General features: G+C 50.2%; 2 protein-coding genes and 1 long non-coding RNA gene across 9 annotated transcripts in view; 2 read left to right on the top strand and 1 right to left on the bottom strand.

Moving 5' to 3' along the window:
• Positions 1-271: 271 nt before the first annotated feature.
• DAP3 (death associated protein 3) lies at positions 272-8,841 on the bottom strand. 3 transcript variants are annotated; one of them, XM_015884578.2, is made up of 13 exons: positions 8,722-8,841; positions 8,220-8,266; positions 5,028-5,150; positions 3,453-3,554; positions 3,165-3,273; positions 2,631-2,723; positions 2,282-2,412; positions 2,100-2,180; positions 1,787-1,945; positions 1,330-1,389; positions 854-943; positions 498-615; positions 272-404 (listed from the first exon to the last, which is right to left on the bottom strand). In XM_015884578.2, exons 2-13 carry the CDS (start codon positions 8,259-8,261, stop codon positions 319-321), a joined length of 1,194 nt encoding a protein of 397 aa, XP_015740064.1. In that variant the 5' UTR covers positions 8,262-8,266; positions 8,722-8,841; the 3' UTR covers positions 272-318. The 3 variants fall into 3 exon arrangements, with proteins under 3 accessions (XP_015740064.1, XP_032305118.1, XP_015740063.1); XM_032449227.1 differs by lacking the exon at positions 8,722-8,841 and adding an exon at positions 8,536-8,554; XM_015884577.2 differs by lacking the exon at positions 8,722-8,841 and having other exon boundaries at positions 8,220-8,523.
• LOC116654415 lies at positions 3,554-7,224 on the top strand. Its single transcript, XR_004309646.1, has 2 exons — positions 3,554-4,433; positions 5,600-7,224. It is a non-coding gene; the product is annotated as an uncharacterized LOC116654415 (long non-coding RNA).
• A 93-nt stretch (positions 8,842-8,934) lies between the features above and the next one.
• ASH1L (ASH1 like histone lysine methyltransferase) overlaps positions 8,935-16,544 on the top strand; it is a 38,543-nt gene continuing 30,933 nt past the window's right edge. For 3 of the 5 annotated variants that reach the window (XM_015884572.2, XM_015884574.2, XM_015884570.2), the window contains exons 1-2: positions 8,935-9,124; positions 13,263-13,782. In XM_015884572.2, the coding sequence (XP_015740058.1) occupies positions 13,363-13,782 (420 nt within the window). In that variant the 5' untranslated portion in view covers positions 8,935-9,124; positions 13,263-13,362. Of the gene's footprint in view, positions 9,125-9,516; positions 9,631-13,262; positions 13,783-16,544 lie in introns of those variants that run through there. The other 2 variants (XM_015884576.2, XM_015884571.2) reach the window with 2 other exon arrangements.

Raw genomic sequence — 16,544 nt, 5'->3', positions numbered from 1 at the left:
CCCCCCTATGGGGCTCCACCCCCTCTCCGAGACCCTTCCCTCCCTCTATGGGGCTCCACCCCCTCCCCAGACCCTTCCCCCCTATGGTGCTCCACCCCTCCCCCGAGTGACCCTTCCCCCCCTCTATGGGCTCAACCCCACTCCTCCGACAGACCCTTGCCCTCCTCTATGGGCTCACCCCTCCCCAGACCCTTTTTCCCCCCCCTCTATGGGGCTCCACCCCCTCCCCGAGACCCCGCCCCCCCCAATGACACACGTGTGTTATTGCCAGGAGCTTTTATAATAATATGATTTTATAATAAAAGGAGCTTTTATTCCCTACAGCGGCGCCGCCAGCCGCTCCAGCTGCCATGGGTTGCTGCCGCTCAGGAAGCGCAGCTCCTCTTTGCCGTCCTCTGTGCGGGCTGAAAGAGAAGAACGGGTTGAGAAGGAGCAGAGAAGGGTTGAGAAGGAGCAGGAGAACAAGGATTGCAGCCCACAGCCCGGCAGGGACTCACCCTTCTCGTGCTGCAGCCATCGGCAGTGCAGGTAGTAACGGTAACAGCTCTCAAACTCGAGCTCTGTGTAATTGGGAACGAGGATGGGGACAAAGGGATCCAGAGCATCGAAACCCTCCTGCAAGTCCAAAGGGAACGAAGTGAGATGGAGCAACAAAGAAGAGGAGAGTAGAGACTGCAGCCTTAGGGCTGAGCGCAGCTCCAAACCAAGTCCAGCATCAAGGAGAGGCCATGGCTCACAGCAACAAGGAGAGGCTGTAACTGCTCACAGCATCGAGGAGAGGCTGGAACTGCTCACAGCATCAAGGAGAGGCTGTAACTGCTCACAGCATCAAGGAGAAGCTGTAATTGCTCACCTTTCCCAGCAGTTCATGGGGCAGATGGGCAGAGCTGGGCTTGAAGAGGGAACCGGTCTGGCTGAGTGTTGTCACAACGGCACCATTGCTCTGAAACAGAGGGGCTGAGTGAAATGAGCCTGACTTCCAGGCAGCAGCTCAGAGGTGCTTCAGTTTCAAAACGCTGCCTTGTGGATCCATGGTAACTATATGGAATTGATCCCCTACAGCACAAAGTTCTCCTTCATTCAATCGAATCATAAACTGCAGCATCGTTAGCAGTTGGTAAATGCTGTGATCTAAAGAAGTGAGTTATAAACTATGCAAGGAAGGCATCGCTGTGTATGTGAGCTGCTGTTACATTCCTACATGGACATCTGCTGCCATACATCAGCCAGACGCTGACCCCGAGCAGTTCACCGTGCTCTCCTTCACTGAAGGAACAGCTTCACACCTCAGCAGGAGCTTTAATTGAGAGCTGAAGGACCAGAACTCACCCAGTTATTCATCATCATCTTCCTCAGGTTGTGAACCAACGTCAGCTCCTCTGGAGAAACCTGGTAAGAGGAGATGGTACGACTGCTTTATGTCAGTGGTTTCTACCTGAGGAATCCATTCATTACCCCCAACTTTAAATCACTTTGGAATCATCATTTCTGTGCATCATTCAGGTGCGTTTCTTCTTTGCTCTTAACCCTATTCAGCCCCAGTAACGTCACAGAGAAGCCCCCAAACCCTCCCTGCCATCACGCTGTATCTCAATCTTTTCCTTACTGAGACAACTTCCTTCAGTTAAACTGCCTGAAGCCCAGGCTGTATTTTGCACATCCCTCCGAGCTGGTAGAGCCAAACATGAGTTTATGTATGACTTCACAGCAGGGTTATTTCTCACTTAAAACAATGAGTCCCCCCCCACAGCACACACACACACACACACTCACACTCTCTTCTTACAGGGCTTTTGTCTTCTTTCTTTAACGTCGTCCTTCCCCAGAGTGCATTGACTCCATCCACTGCCACCAGGACTCGAAATGAACCCAGGCTGCTCTGCTGCTTGATCTCTTTCAGCACCACCCCAACCACATCGCTGGCGTTCTTCACTCGAGTTAAGCCCTTAGAGGAGGAAAAGGAACAAATCCTTCTTCATGCATATTGCTGGGGCACTGTCTGCCCTTCCAAAGGGGTTGGGAAGGTTTAACAGCCTTCTGAAGCACCTACAAAAGCAACTATGATATAGAAGCTGAGACAAAGCGAGGCAGCTCCTTACCTGCTCCACCACCTCTCCCAGCGGCCTGCCCTGCTCTGTGCTGTCTCGTTTGCCCCACACATATTTTTGTTGTGTTTTTATCTGTATAAGAGGACAATGGCAATTAAATCAATGCAGTAATTACAAAGGCAGCCCAGAGTGGTTCCAGAGAGGTGACCCAGAACCTGGCAGCCCCTACAAACCTCCTTTAGGAAGCGCTCATTTGTGGTTCTGAAGTTCCGGAGCCAGAAGGACGCCTGCAGAGGTTGATCGAGCCTCTCCTTGTTATAAGAGGACTGCATGAGCTCCTTGCAGTTCTTCACCCAAAGATGAGCTGCGAGCAAAGGAAAGCAGTTGTTTTTAGCCAAAATATACAATGTGGGTGCATCACTTCTCCTCCTCCTGCTGCATTTATGAGAGGAGCCTGCCACAGTAAGCTCTCCTGTGAGGATAAAGGTGATGCAGAGCCATCATTTTCAGTGTCCTACAGCTCTGTCTTGAGGCAGAATCTTCCCTGTCAGTGCCAGGTGTGTGTACCTGACACGGCCTTACCATCCGGGATGTGCAGCACCAGCCAGCCCTGCCGTGAGCAGAAGTGAACCACGTGGCACAGCGTCATGGTTTTCCCAGTTCCTCTTTCACCATCTCCAACGCTGCCTGTCAAGGAAAGTCTCCAACAAAATGCTTTGTGGCATCATGCAGCTCTTAATCACTTGGCAATAATAAAGGAAGCACGAAGGTGGGAAAAGCAAGGATGGTGCTCCATCCATCCAGCAGCAAAGGAAGGCAGTGAATTCCTCCTCCTTGCATCCCCCACCACCACCACCTCAGTACTTCAGAGCTGTGATTCCCATTCCCTCTGTTGTGTCAATATAATCCTTGGTAGAACTAAACCCAACATGGTTTACAGTGAGGGCTGTCAGCTTTAGGAACCTGTCAGGGTGGATTTAATAACAACAGATGGGGCAGCTCCTGAAGGACAAACCACAATGCTCAGCATACAGCAAAACACTGCCCTGACGTGCTTGCATTCACCTGCTTGCATTTAACTGGTGTTCCACCACCAAGTTGAGTGATAAAAGATACAAATCACGTATCTGACGACGGGGTGGGCAAAGTTGGTGTTTTTCAGGTATGTGAAAAGTTCCAGAGCAGGTTTTCGCACCATGACACAGGCTTCCTTGAAGGTCTTAATCTGAGAATAGGACAAGAATGAGGAGCCACAAGTCAGCACATCACAGCTCTTCTAATGTGAGCCCGTCTCTGATTGACACCAAGGCCTTTCCTGGATGGCACCCTCAGTCCATCGTTATATCTTTGCTGCTGCTCGGTATAAGCATCTCTAAAGGAAAACGTGCCTTAATGCAGAAGTACCTGCTGCTGGAAGCGATAGGGCAGCCCATGTGGAAGAACAGCCTTCAGCTCCTCCAGAGGAACGCTGTAATAGCGGCCTTCGTGCTGCTCGCTGTGCTTGGCCTGGGGAAGCAAAGAGTAAAGGGTAACACTCTGAAGTCTGACTCTGTTCTGCAGTCAAAACAAGCACCTGTTTACTGACAGTCAGAAGAACCAGCGCAGTAAAGTCAGGCAGGCATTGTGCTATTGCTGCCATAGGAAATCTCCAGGCCACCTGAGCTCGTGCACAAGCTGCTGTGTTTCATAGGCACTGCACCCTATGCTTGATGGAAGCATCTAATCCTTCATTGATCACTGCTACACCTTAATAGCACCTGATTGCCCTCAGTGCTGTCTGCTAGACTCAAATGTACTTCCTTCAAGCCCACGGGTGGATGATTTCCCTGTTACCTATCTGTGAATAAGGAATGGTTTGACACAGGCTACCAGCAGCTGTGTTTGCTGCATAGCACTGCTCCAGACATCAGTTTTACTCCCAGTTTTGTCACTCATCTCCTGCACAACCTCAGGCAAATTCCTCCACTCTCAGCTGCCACACCTGCAAAGTGCTCCCTACCTTCATCACCGTGTTGAGTCACTCTTGAGTTCTGCTAACAGAAAGCTGTATAAAAGCAAAGCCTTATTAAAAATTTAGCTTTACTCTGGCTTTCTTAATCCATTTTTAATGGGGTTTTTACTGCACACACGTAGGAGCCCAGTTGGAAACGATGAGGTTTGCTGATCCAGCAGCGCCGCTCCGCTCCCCACGCAGTCTGCAGAGCTGCACATCGAGGAACTGATCGGAGGAATGAAGAGATGCTGGTCGTCACCCAACATCAGGCACGTGAAAGTCAGAATGCCAAAGCCAGTTGCCCAGCAACGTGGATTGTAGGCACAGGACAGCAGAGACAATTCGTGCCATCTGGACCCTTCTGTGAGATCTATAGAGACGCCTGGGACCACGTGAGCGAGATCATCTGCATGCTGCTGTTTCCATAGAGACCCCCAAGGAATCAGCACTGAAAGACTCCAATTACAGAAGCAGCAGAAAAGCATCTCAAAGGCTTATTCCATTCATTTATCCCACTTCGTTTTGTGCTCGAGACGAAGAGTAGCAGGTTGGAATTGTGCTGCTGGAGAGCCACGCTGCACTGAGGTTATCTGGGGTGTGCTGTTTTACCCCCCCCATCACAGCCAATTTGGGGAGGTTAGTCAGGGAAGAATAACCCTGGAGTTGAAATTAATGGTGTCTGATGACAAGCTAAGCCACATCTGAGCCCGTACAATATATTAGTCTATTTCATCTGCGCAGCTATGGAGAAGGAATCAATATTTGTTCCCAGGAGCTTTGAGGCAGCAGATCAGCCCTGTCTGGTTTTAAACTCAGGTCTGGTTTTATACTGATCACAGCCCGTTTTCCTCTGGGTTGGGGAATCACCGCTTTCCTTTCTGTGGCCTAAAACAGCTCCATCCCAGGAAGCATTTCTGGCTCCACACACACACACACTGTTGGAATGTGGGCACCTCTCATTGGCAGCAGCCACAGCAGTGACTCACCGGGTCGCTCTCGTTGGTGTAGAAAATGGCTCTTGGTTTTTCTGCTGGGGTCTGGATGTCCTGGCTGAGAACTGAACTGAAGCAATCCTTGGCTGCCGTGTGGAGAGCGTATCCATGGTCCAACTGAGGAGAGACAAGTAGGATCAGACACCAGCACAGAGCTGAAGTCCCTGCCATTAGACCTGGGATCTGCCATTAGAATGGAAACTCAAGATGAAAAACCACACTGCACTTTTCCATGCTTGATTCTAAACCGTTTCCATCCACTTCACTCACCCATAGAGCCAAGCTGGTCCCTAACCGAGTTATCCTCTTGGATACATACCTGTACCAGACCTTATTACAGGGCAGTTCCCATAACATTTCTGCCCACGCTGATGATAATCCAAGCTCATAATCCATAACCACCTCAATCACTGAGAGATTAGTGCAGAGCTGCCCGCTATTTGATAGCTCTAATTACACTCCCCACGCTGGTTTCTGCTGGCTGTGTCCCTGCATACAGGCTCTTTCATTACAATACTGAGAAACTGAAACAAGGCTGCTAAGCTGATTAGTTCTTCTCTCCATAGGCAAAGTGCTAAAGCACGCCCATGAAGCCCGGCCAACGCAGTGAGAAAGCAAGGAGCAGAAGGACAAGCGCTTCATTATGTGATGGTGGAAGAAAATATGAGTGAAATGAGATGCATTTGTCAATGAATAAAACATTTGTATACGCCAGAGGCTGTGACCAAAGCAAGCAAAACTGAAAGCCACCCTCCATGTTATGGACTGAAACAGTTGCAGGCTGTGGCTATAAACAGAGTGAGTGTTTTGCTGGTCTGTCTGGATGAGGGCGGTCATAAACTGAAGGTCAGAGACAGGAACAGCTGTTTCCATTCCACACTGCATGATGCAATTCTGCTGTCATCCCCATCCTCCTCCGGGGCTCAATTGAGCACCACAAGGGCTCAGAAGGAAGCGCTGGGTCAGGTTTTATCCCATAACCCGCATTAACCACAGGATGGGGTCTTCCATCAGCACTTCAACACCTTTTTAACACCACCTTCTCCTCTTCCTTGGGGGTTCTTTTCCTCCTGAAGTACAAAGGATCAATTAGGATGGCTCATTTGGGCTATACTTAACCCCTGGAGGTGACTTAATGCACAGCCTGAAGATGCTCATTTAATAGGTGAGCACAGCGTGCAACCATTACCACCTGTTCACCAAAACACATCACTCCCAGCCCAGAACAACAGCCCTTCTCCTTGTCTTTGAGCATCCCACGCTCTCACCCCCTCAAACCTCCAGCAAAGCACATTGTGTGAGCTCTGCTCACTCTGTTACTGCTCTAGGGGTGTCTGAAGAGCCACAGGGCTGAAAACTAACCAAGGGTGAACTTCAGGCTCTGCCTGTGGTTTCCTTTAGGTGCAGCTCAAGAATTTCCTTGAATAATGCTTAATGAAATCACTTTTGTACAAGGGACAATCTCAGAGCAGCAGAAGTCGGACTCCCCGTGCTATAAAAGCCAGCAGCTGTTAAGCTCTGTGGATGGAGCTCCCCTTGGCTTTGCATAGAACACAATCCTACTCCTCTGGGACTCATTGCACAGCTCTGCAGGATCCTAACGTGCACCTGAAGCTCTCCCATCCCTCTGTCATCTCCTAACGCAGCCGATCCAAGCAAGACAGAGAGGATTTGACAGCGAGTTTCCATCTGTGGAAGGGCTGTAGTTTAACTCGGATCCCTGAAATGGCAGCAAAGCATCACGTGGTGCAGGGAGATTAATCATAAAGTCATGTGCCGTAAGGTGGAGCTGTTCCTACATGATGCTACGTAGCTGGGTCCTCCTGAAATGATGCAGGCTGCCATGAGCAACACTGTGATACCAGAACCTGCCCTCTGGAAACAAGAAGTGATGATCTTCCTCTTAGACAGGTTCCTAATCACTAAGTGCTAATGAGAAAGCATTTAAAAGGCAGCAGCAAACCGAACAGCTGCAGTTCTTTACCACTAGGAAGTCGTTTTGCTGCCATATGGATTCATTACACTGTATATAATGTAAAGAAGCTTTGCTGATAGCAGAGTGCTGCTGTATTGCTGAGCCAATATAATGCACCCACCTGAAGCTCACCTTCCACCTGCAGCATAGGCTTTGCTTTTTCCTTTTACCTTTTAAAGCAGTACAGAACAAACAGATTCTCCACCTTCTAAAGAAGCACTGGTATTGAATATGGTGAATTCTTGATTCTGTGCATTATGGGATGCCCAGCTTTGGGCTTTCAACAGTCGTCCCATTCAAGCCCTCTTACCCAGGCACAGATTTGCTGCCTCCCATTTATACCAAGTAGGGAAGGGAAACATAGAGGGAAGAACACAAATGAGCTGTCTCACTTCCCATACAGGAGACGCCGCATTCTCACACCAGATGGGAAGAACTGCACTTGTTATGGTTATAAACGATCATTGAGGCTCATAGGACAGATGTAACAGGGGAAGCAGCACCTTATTCTGGCTCATAGGACAGCTGTAACAGAGGAGGCAGCACCTCATTGTGGCTCATAGGACAGATGTAATAGTGGAAGCAGCACCTTATTCTGGCTTATAGGACAGCTGTAATAGGGGCAGCAGCCCCTCATTGTGGTTCATAGGACAGATGTAATAGGGAAAGCAGCACCTCATTGTGGCTCATAGAACAGCTGTAATAGGGGCAGCAGCACCTCATTCAGGCTCATAGGACACCTGTAATAGGGAAAGCAGCCCCTCATTCAGGCTCATAGGACAGCTGTAATAGGGGAGGCAGCACCTTATTCTGGCTTATAGGACAGCTGTAATAGGGGAAGCAGCCCCTCATTCAGGCTCATAGGACAGCTGGAATTGGGGAAGCAGCCCCTCATTCGGGCTCATAGGACAGGTGTAATAGGGGAGGCAGCCCCTTATTCTGGCTTATAGGACAGCTGTAATAGGGGAAGCAGCCCCTCATTCTGACTCATAGGGCAGCTGTAATAGGGGAGGCAGCACCTCATTCAGGCTCATAGGACAGATGTAACAGGGAAATCAGCCCCTTATTCTGACTCATAGGACAGCTGTAATAGGGAAAGCAGCCCCTCATTGTGGCTCATAGGACAGATGTAATAGGGGAGGCAGCCCCTCATTCAGGCTCATAGAACAGCTGTAATAGGGGCAGCAGCCCCATGTTGTCCCACCACTTACCTTCAGAGGGCGGCAGATGAATCCCTTCACACTCCTCAGCATTTTACCTGCAGGGACAGGAGGGGGGGGGTCAATTATTTCCATTGGTTTCGATCTATTTTACCCCAGGGCTGAAATCCCTTCTCCCCATAGGGTTTAAATCCAGCCTGACACCACATAAAGCAGAAATAGAGCTGATACGGGTGGGCTCCATTTAGTGCAATGGAAAGGAGTGAATTTCACCCTCAGGGCCCACAGGGCTCTGACACCTCACAGCCCATCCCGGTCCATTTCAAAGGGCCCTTCAGGAGGCGGCCAGGCCGCAGTTAGGCCTCACCCGCACCCCGCCGCCCCTTCAGCCCAAACCCCACCCTCCCAACATCCCGACCGCGGGCACGGAGCCCCCTCAGGGCCGGGCGGCGCCTCGGAGGCGGTTTGCGGCCTGTAGGCCCCGGTTTGAGGCCTACACGGCCCGCTTTGCGGCCTACAGGCCCCGTCCCGCTCCCCTCAGCCCGGCACTCACCGCCGCGCCGCCGTGACAGGAGCGCGCCGAGCGCCGCGCTACGGCTGCCGGCAAGGGACAAAAAGCTCAGCGCGAACGCGGTTCGACCCAAGCCGAGCGCTACGGCCTCCTCTCGCGTTGTCCCCCCCCCCCCTCAGGCTGCCAAGATGGGGCGTGGCCACGCATGAGGGGGGCGTGGCCTACGGAGGGGGCGTGGCTTGTTGCGGGGTGGGCGTGGCTCCGGGCGCTCGCTCGCGGTGGAGCAGGAGCCGCCGCCATTTTGGTTTCGCCGCCTCGCTCGGAGCAGGGCCGAAGCGGCGGCCGCTCGGTCCCGGTCCCGCCCTGGCCCCGTCGTCGCGGGCGGCCGGGAGGATGCGGCAAAGAGGAGCCCGGCCTCGGTCCCGGCCGTGCTGTCGCTGACACGGTGAGAAGCGAGAGGGAGGGAGGGAGAGCGAGAGGGAGAGGGCGGCGGGCGGGGACTGGGGACCGCCTCAAGGCCCGGAGCCCGGGGGGAGGGGAGCGGGGCCGGGAGCCGCCGGGAGGGCCGCCCCGCTCCGCCCCGCAGCGCAGCGCATCGCATCGCGTCCCGCCGCCTTCGGCTCCCGTTGAACGCTCGAGGGCGGCTCGGTGCGGCCTAGCGGGGGAGAAGGGAGGGGGATCCGGGTTGAGGAGCCCTCCGGTCGGCGGAGCGGGGCCGGGTGCGGGCGGGGCGGGGGCTCCGTGACAGCCGGGAGGGGCGGAGGTTCGTTGACAGCGAGAGGAGGGCGGCGGGACGCGAGCTGCCCCCGCTGACAGCGGTGAGGCCTGCACCGAGGCCCCGCAACGCCCGATGCACGGGGCGCTGACAGCCGCGTTCATAGCGATACGGAGCGGAGGCCCCGAGGGAACCAACGGCGTTCAGCTCCACCGGGGGGACCGGGAAGTTCCCCGGTGAGTTTAGGAGGGGGGGGGGCCGAGTTTCCTTTGAGGGGGGTCCGAGTTTCCTTTGCTTCGGTGGGGGTCCGAGTTTCCTTTGCTTTGGGAGTGGGGGGTCCGAGTTTCCTTTGCTTTGGGGGGGGTCCGAGTTTCCTTTGCTTAGGGTGGGGGTCTGGGTGGAAGATGGGGCTGGTTTCACGTGGGGGGTGTTTTGTTCCACGTTGGGGTGTTTTTGGGTTGGTTCAGCCCCTCGTGGGTCTCTATGGTTGTTTGCCATCCCCCCCCACAAATCATACTGTGTAAAATGCCCTTCCATTTCATGCCCTTCCATTTTCGGGCCCGTTTATGAGCTTGGATGTGAATGTTGAGCCTCGTGGGTCTCAGCTTTACCTGTTTCTTAGCTCAGAAGCCAAAACGTGGTGCTGTCTTTTACTTTGTACCATGTAACTTGTGCCTCTCCTGTAGGGATCCCGCTTTGCCCGGGGGTTGGATGAGTTCATTTCCCCTTCTGACCCCTCCATGATAATGTGAATCTCCAGCCTCAGTAACTTCTGTTTCTCGCCCTCGGTTTGTGGTTCCTTCACCCCATTAATTACTCCGTAGAGAAGTAAAAAGAGCCTGGAATGTGGGTTTCCATCCGATGGCCTCAGGGCGTGTATTCCCTGCCTTGGGAGCTGTCAGGAGCTGAACAAGAAGCACAGCAGTAGGTTCCTTATGGCATGGGGAGATGTGGGGAGCTGGGAGTGCAGGGATGTGTCTGCTTTGACTTCACGGCCACACACTTAAATACATATGAAGTATCTCTATGCATTTGGTTGCTCTTCTGAGTGCACCTGCATTGGGAAATGATGTAAAGGGGAGCTGTGTTGTACGTGGTCATCTGTGAGGATCCAGGGGTCGTCCCCAATGCTGCTGCCTGGTGTGAATGGGGAAGTTCCAGCAGCTGGTTGAACATATGGGTGGAGATGGGCTCTAAAATCATCGTCTGTTTGCTTACTTGAGTTCTGAAGGAGCATTTTTACTCGAAAACGAAAGCTTTGCTGGCTGCCGTGAGCTCTGAGATGCTGGAGGGGGTGGGGAGGATCTTGTGGATCGTGGTTTACAAACCAAAATCATCCAAGTTTTTGGCCTCCGGTTCCGTTTGGTTACTACAGGCAGTCAACAGGCATCCGAAAAGCTCACGGTGTCATAGCAATAATGAACAGCAAACAGAAATGAAGTCGTAATTGACTAAAGGAAAAGAGTTTCAAGGCATCCGTGAGGGTGACAGGAGGGGTTTAAATGCTTGGAGGCAGCTTTATGGATTGAAACTGCAATGCAGTGTCATAGGGGAAAGGTGGACGTAGCCCATGTGCTTACATAGCAGCTGCTTTTAAGGAGGTTGGTGGTGTTGTATGGGCTGTTGACTGTCTGTGCTGAGTTGGATGCAGCCAGCACAGCATTGAGAATCAATAGGACGACCATCATCCCGCTCAGCCTTTAGTCCCAGGCAGCACCTGTCTGAAGAGGTGTGAAAGTGCTTCTGTTTGGTGAGGAGGGGGGCTGAGATCTATAGGATCTATGGGGTAAGTGGCTGAAAGTTCAATGCATTTCCCTATGGGGAGGTGGTGAGGATGGTGATCTGTATTTGATGCTGGAGAGTTACTGATGTAGCAGAATCTATGTGAACTGAAGATCCTATGACAGGTCTGGAAGATGCTGAACTGTGGGTATGAGCAGTTGAGATCCATTGCTTTAAGGTCCCATTGGTCTGACTGGGCGCTGCAGGTGGGTGCAGTGAAGCTCATTCATAGTGGGGATCTTAGAGTGATGCTCTGTGAGTCCATAGTCCTCTGAGCTGAGCTGACGAGTGTCTGTGTGCTAATGGGACACACGTGGGAAGGGAAGGCATCCTTCAGGTATATGGGATCATCTTTTGTCCTAAAAGCACCAAATCTTGGGGTGTTTTTGGGGTAGATTCATTGGAAGCTGCTCCAGCTGCCTCTGGGTTGCGGCTTTGCCATCCAGCTGCTCCATTATGTTACATCCATGAGAAGATATAAGGCATTGAATTGCTAGAGGAACCATGAAGGATGTTGTAGGGAGCGTCTGGAGAGCGAAGGGGCCACAGAAAATGGCATAACATAGGAAAAAAGCTGAAAAAAGGCCAAAAAAAGGACCATACACTGGTGAAACAGAAGGTATTGAGGTATAGGAGCAGTTCAAAGTGCTGAGATGGGGAAGCCTGAACTTGGTGGGATGGGGAAGAAAAAAAGCCCATTATTGGGATTGAAAGGGATGAGATGCAATCAGTCCATGGTTATGAAAACGATCAAATTGGCAGACACATTCTGTATGAATTAGAGTGGGATAATTGGAGAGTCAGAGAGAAGAAGATTACAGTGATCAAGGCAAAATGATGATTAGGTCCGGGATTAGCATTTTTTGTTGTCTGTGCAGAGTGGAATTAATGGCTAAATGAAATGACCTGGCTACGTGTTGATGAGAGCCATCGATTTGGGGACGTGGTCTCTGGGATGGTGCTGGGTCCCCTTAAGGTGGATTGAGATGGACCTCAGGTTCTGAAGGTTCACATTGGTCCTGAAGCTGCTGTGTGGGTGTCATTCCTCATCTGTGCAAAGGGAACGTGCAGCCAGGTGCAGCAGTGCTGGCGCTGCTGCTTCGATTCAACTCGGTTTCAGATTTGAAGCTCATTCATTAATTGTGTTTGTAGGAATGGGACTGAAGGGTTGTGGCTGCTCTGGGCTGCTGTTACCTGAATGGAGAAGGAAACATTTGTATGGATAAAGATTTGGGGCTTAAATTGCATCACAACCTGTAGGAACCACTTCTAGAAAGCAATTAATTCTCAGCTAATCCGTGAGTTCTGGTTAATGAAGTGCTGGCCAGTTTTCCTTGGTGTGTCAGCTTGTGGATCCCTCTTCCATTGGCACGAGGTTGCCCAATGGCCTCTAACTTGCACTGATTTACTTTGAGTCCCCTGTGTCACCCCATGGGTTCACAGAATGATTTTAATCTGGTTGCAAGCTGGAGGTTTCACCTACTTCCCTGCAGCCTCCTGAGCAATAACAGCGTTGCTGATTGTTTGGGGATGTTATTGAGAGAGAATAGCTGGAGGTGCAGCCCTTGTATTAGTTTGTTCCCATCATCTTCTGCTTTACTTCTTGGGGAAGCTGAGATGAGAAAGTTCCCTTTGCTATCCCATGGTGGATTAAATGGTGGTTCCCTTTGCTATCCCATGGTGGATTAAATGGTGGTTCCCTTTGCTATCCCATGGTGGATTAAATGGTGGTTCCCTTTGCTATCCCATGGTGGATTAAATGGTGGTTCCCTTTGCTATCCCATGGTGGATTAAATGGTGGTTCCCTTTGCTATCCCATGGTGGGTAGGTTAAATATACACACATCAGTGTCCCAGTGATGGACAGAAGTGTGGACTTCTCTGTTCCCACATTCCTGGAGGTTCAAATGAAGGTGCTTATTTATTTTCCACGTTCTCCCTTGTTCCCAGTCACTGTACAGTCCTCAGCTCCAAGCAGGCATTGCAGCTTATCTCAAAGCTTCCTGACATAGCATTGTTTTTTTACTGCTCAATTCACTTCTACTCTCAAACTGGAGTTTACCTCTATTTTCCTTTTCCTTTTGCAGAGTAAAAGATGCCGGCTGCCAGTAATAGAACTGATCTTCTGTGGAACATATCGCCGTAAATCTTCCCTACAGTTACCCGAAGGCTTGGACTCCGCCTGTGATGGACCCTCGGAATACTGCTATGTTAGGCTTGGGCTCTGATTCTGAAGGGTTTTCTGGGAAAAGCCCCTCTCTGGTAAACATTGGCACGTTGGTGGGAAAGGGAGACGTAGAGCTGGAAAGCTGCACCAAGGAAGAGGAAGAGGGTGAGAAGAATCGGGAGGGGAACGGTGTGGAGAATGGGAAGAAGGAGGCTCTGGTTGATGCACAGCAACAGTTTTCAGTGAAAGAAACAAACTTTTCAGAGGGCAACTTGAAATTGAAGATTGGTCTCCAAGCAAAGAGAACGAAAAAGCCTCCTAAGAACCTTGAGAATTATGTGTGCCGGCCTGCAATAAAAACCAGCATCAAGCAACCACGAAGGCCACCAAAGAGTGGGAAGATGACAGATGAGAAGAATGAGCACTGTCCTTCAAAACAGGTGAGTGGTTTGTTTATGGGATGCTCCTTGTCTGGTCAATAATGTAGAGCATAGGGCAGATCCAGTCCATCTCTGCAATCCAAATTCTCCTTGTTTATAACAGTTTCAGGTCCCACACTAACTAACAATCCTGCAGTTCAGATGCTCTGCTGAACCATCACCGTGCTGATGTGTTGTAGAAGTTGTTGAACTCCATTCCCTTATGGTTGAAGTGATGGTTTACAGCATCCTGCTGATTTCCAGCATGAGATAAAATGTGTTTTTCTAGAAACAAATGGTAAACGGGCTTTAAAACCACCGCGTGTTTTGAATATTACACCAGAGGGATCTTTTTTTTTCACACCGTGATGAAATAAAACAAGTTGTAGCGCTGGAAATTACGCTTTGGCAAATGAAATTGATCCCTTAATCTTTCCTTTCTGTAGAGAGGAGGTGAGGAGAAGCAATTCTGTGACCCACTCGGAGCAAGCTGTGACAGTCTTTGTAGCTGTGAGACTGAACTGTCCGTGCTTTGGAAGGAGGAATTGAGTGGGAATTCAGCGCATGTAATGTGCTCAGTTAGCTGCCAAGGCACAAAGAGAAGTAGTAGAAATCCTTCTCTTGGAAGGAAAAAGGAGGGTGCTTTGCACTCCCATCTCTGGATGGGATCTCAAGCTTAGTGCTGAAAGGGCTCCTAAAACTCAGGCAGCATCTTCAGCTGTGCCAACAGATGGTTCCTCTCCATTCATTACGATGAGTGGTGGGTGAGTTTGTTTGGTTTGTCTTCCAGAAATGTGAAGGTAACAAAGCTTAACAGCCTTCTAAAGAGGAAAAGAAGGGGGAAAAAAAAGCAGGAATAAATGGCAGTGTGTCTGTTTTTCCATTCCATATTTACAGATAAATACAAACTTAGCTTCTGTTGGTTTTAGATGAGATGGTTTTAGATGGTTCGCTGATGTGAAGGCATAGAGAGGCACTGCAGAGTTGCATTGCTGAAGTTTTAGATAATAGGAGGGTAAGAAGCGATAGTAACATAGCTACAGTCTGCTGCAACTCTAAAATAGGGTGTGCAGGCTGGGACATGCCTTTCTGCTTCATCTTATTTCTTTGTTAAACTGCTGAGTGCAGCACTCTGTCCTTCTGTATCTTGCCTTTGGTTAGGCAGGGAAGGGTGCTGATGAGATCACAGCCACTAAGTGAAAAACTCCGGGCAAAAAGGTAACGAAACTGAGTAAATACTTTGGTTCATTTTCTTTGGAGTAGCTCAAGAGTGTTCTCTGCAGGATGTGGGACATCAGTTCTTGTCTTAGATTGATCACACAAAAGATGAGCTTCATGTAAAGCAGCTTCCAGCACCAGGGACAGAATGAAAGACCAGATAGCATTTGGAGAGCTGCATGTGAACAGGGCCAAACTGAAGCTTTCAAGTGCTGTACTCATCGAAAGCACTCTGTAATATATTTCGGACTTCAGGTTACACCTTCCCCTGTCATGCAATGATTGTTTGCACAACAGAAGTCATGTCAGGAAAGCCCTGCACCCTTTTGTCCCCATGCTTTAGGGTATTGGGCTGCTCCCCACCCCCAGCTGTGGGTTTGGTGAGTATGAGGGTGGGTGAATGGGGGGGGGAATAAGGGGGGAAGTTCCTGAAATGTGACGCTCCAGCAGAATTTACATAAGATTGCAGCTGCCACAGAAAAAGCTGGGCTAAGTGCCAAACTATTCTCTGTAGACCACAGTCTCTTTTTTCCACCACAGCTAAAAAATCAGTAGCCCATAGGACTGGTGGGTTTTGTTCTGCTGCTGCGTTTGGAGGCATCCAGCCTCTACCGATGCTCCTGCCCACCCTTCCCCAGGAGGAGAACTTTGAGCAGAGATCCATCACTGTTCTTGGGAAACCTTGTTTGTTTTCTGAAAACACACTCAGGCTGGTAGGTAGTGGTGGGTAATGTCAGTGACATTTTGCTTCTGGTGCATCAAGGATTTTAAGTGTGAGCCCAGCAGAGATCCAGGCAGCGCTCAGGGCTCATTTCAGGCAGGTGGAGTGACCTGCTTTGATTAGTTTTTGGGTAACTTACTTTAAAATACATAGATCTCGTATGTGCAAGCACTGTGACTGGTGCTAGTACAGTTGTACTGATGCTGTTAAGCTGAAAGAGTTGCTTATTTCCTCAGTGCATGAGCAGTGTGTTCAAATTTCTTGCTTTCCATACTTGTTATTCCCAAAGTTCCTGGCTATGCACTACTTAAGTTTAATTTTCATTGTCACTTTTAGAGCAATCTTATTCTTTCTGTGTGATACGCCTTAGTGATAAGAATGCCTCCCATTAACAGAAGCTTTTAATAATACAGAACTACAAGAAGGAACTCTGTGATTAAGGGTGATCAAAAGGATTACTTTAATACTATTCATTGAAGATCTCTGGGACTCACAGTCTCCCCGTACCTACAGCATGTCTGAGATCCCTGGTTGCAATGGTTGGAATTCAGGTTTGGAACCATGTTGTGGGTCATGCTGACTCAGTAACTTCCATTGAGTGCCAGCTGTACCTCTGGCTCTGGCCCTGCAGAAAAGTGGCAGATCAGCACGTCTGTGCACTGCAGAAGCTCTGACAGCTCAGGCAACACATGTTACCCAAGTAACTATTGCCCATCTCTAGGAAATAATGTCAGACTGAATCCAGCTTGCAGTCTTCTGTTGGACTGGTGCTGCTATAACTTGCTGAGTAAATGCTTCATTCACAAGCAGCACCAAAGTTTGCTGTTTGTCAGATGATTTCAAA

This window comes from Coturnix japonica, chromosome 25, assembly GCF_001577835.2.
Source record: "Coturnix japonica isolate 7356 chromosome 25, Coturnix japonica 2.1, whole genome shotgun sequence".
Classification (NCBI taxonomy): Eukaryota; Metazoa; Chordata; class Aves; order Galliformes; family Phasianidae; genus Coturnix; species Coturnix japonica.
This window is presented reverse-complemented; position numbering and strand designations above follow the sequence as displayed.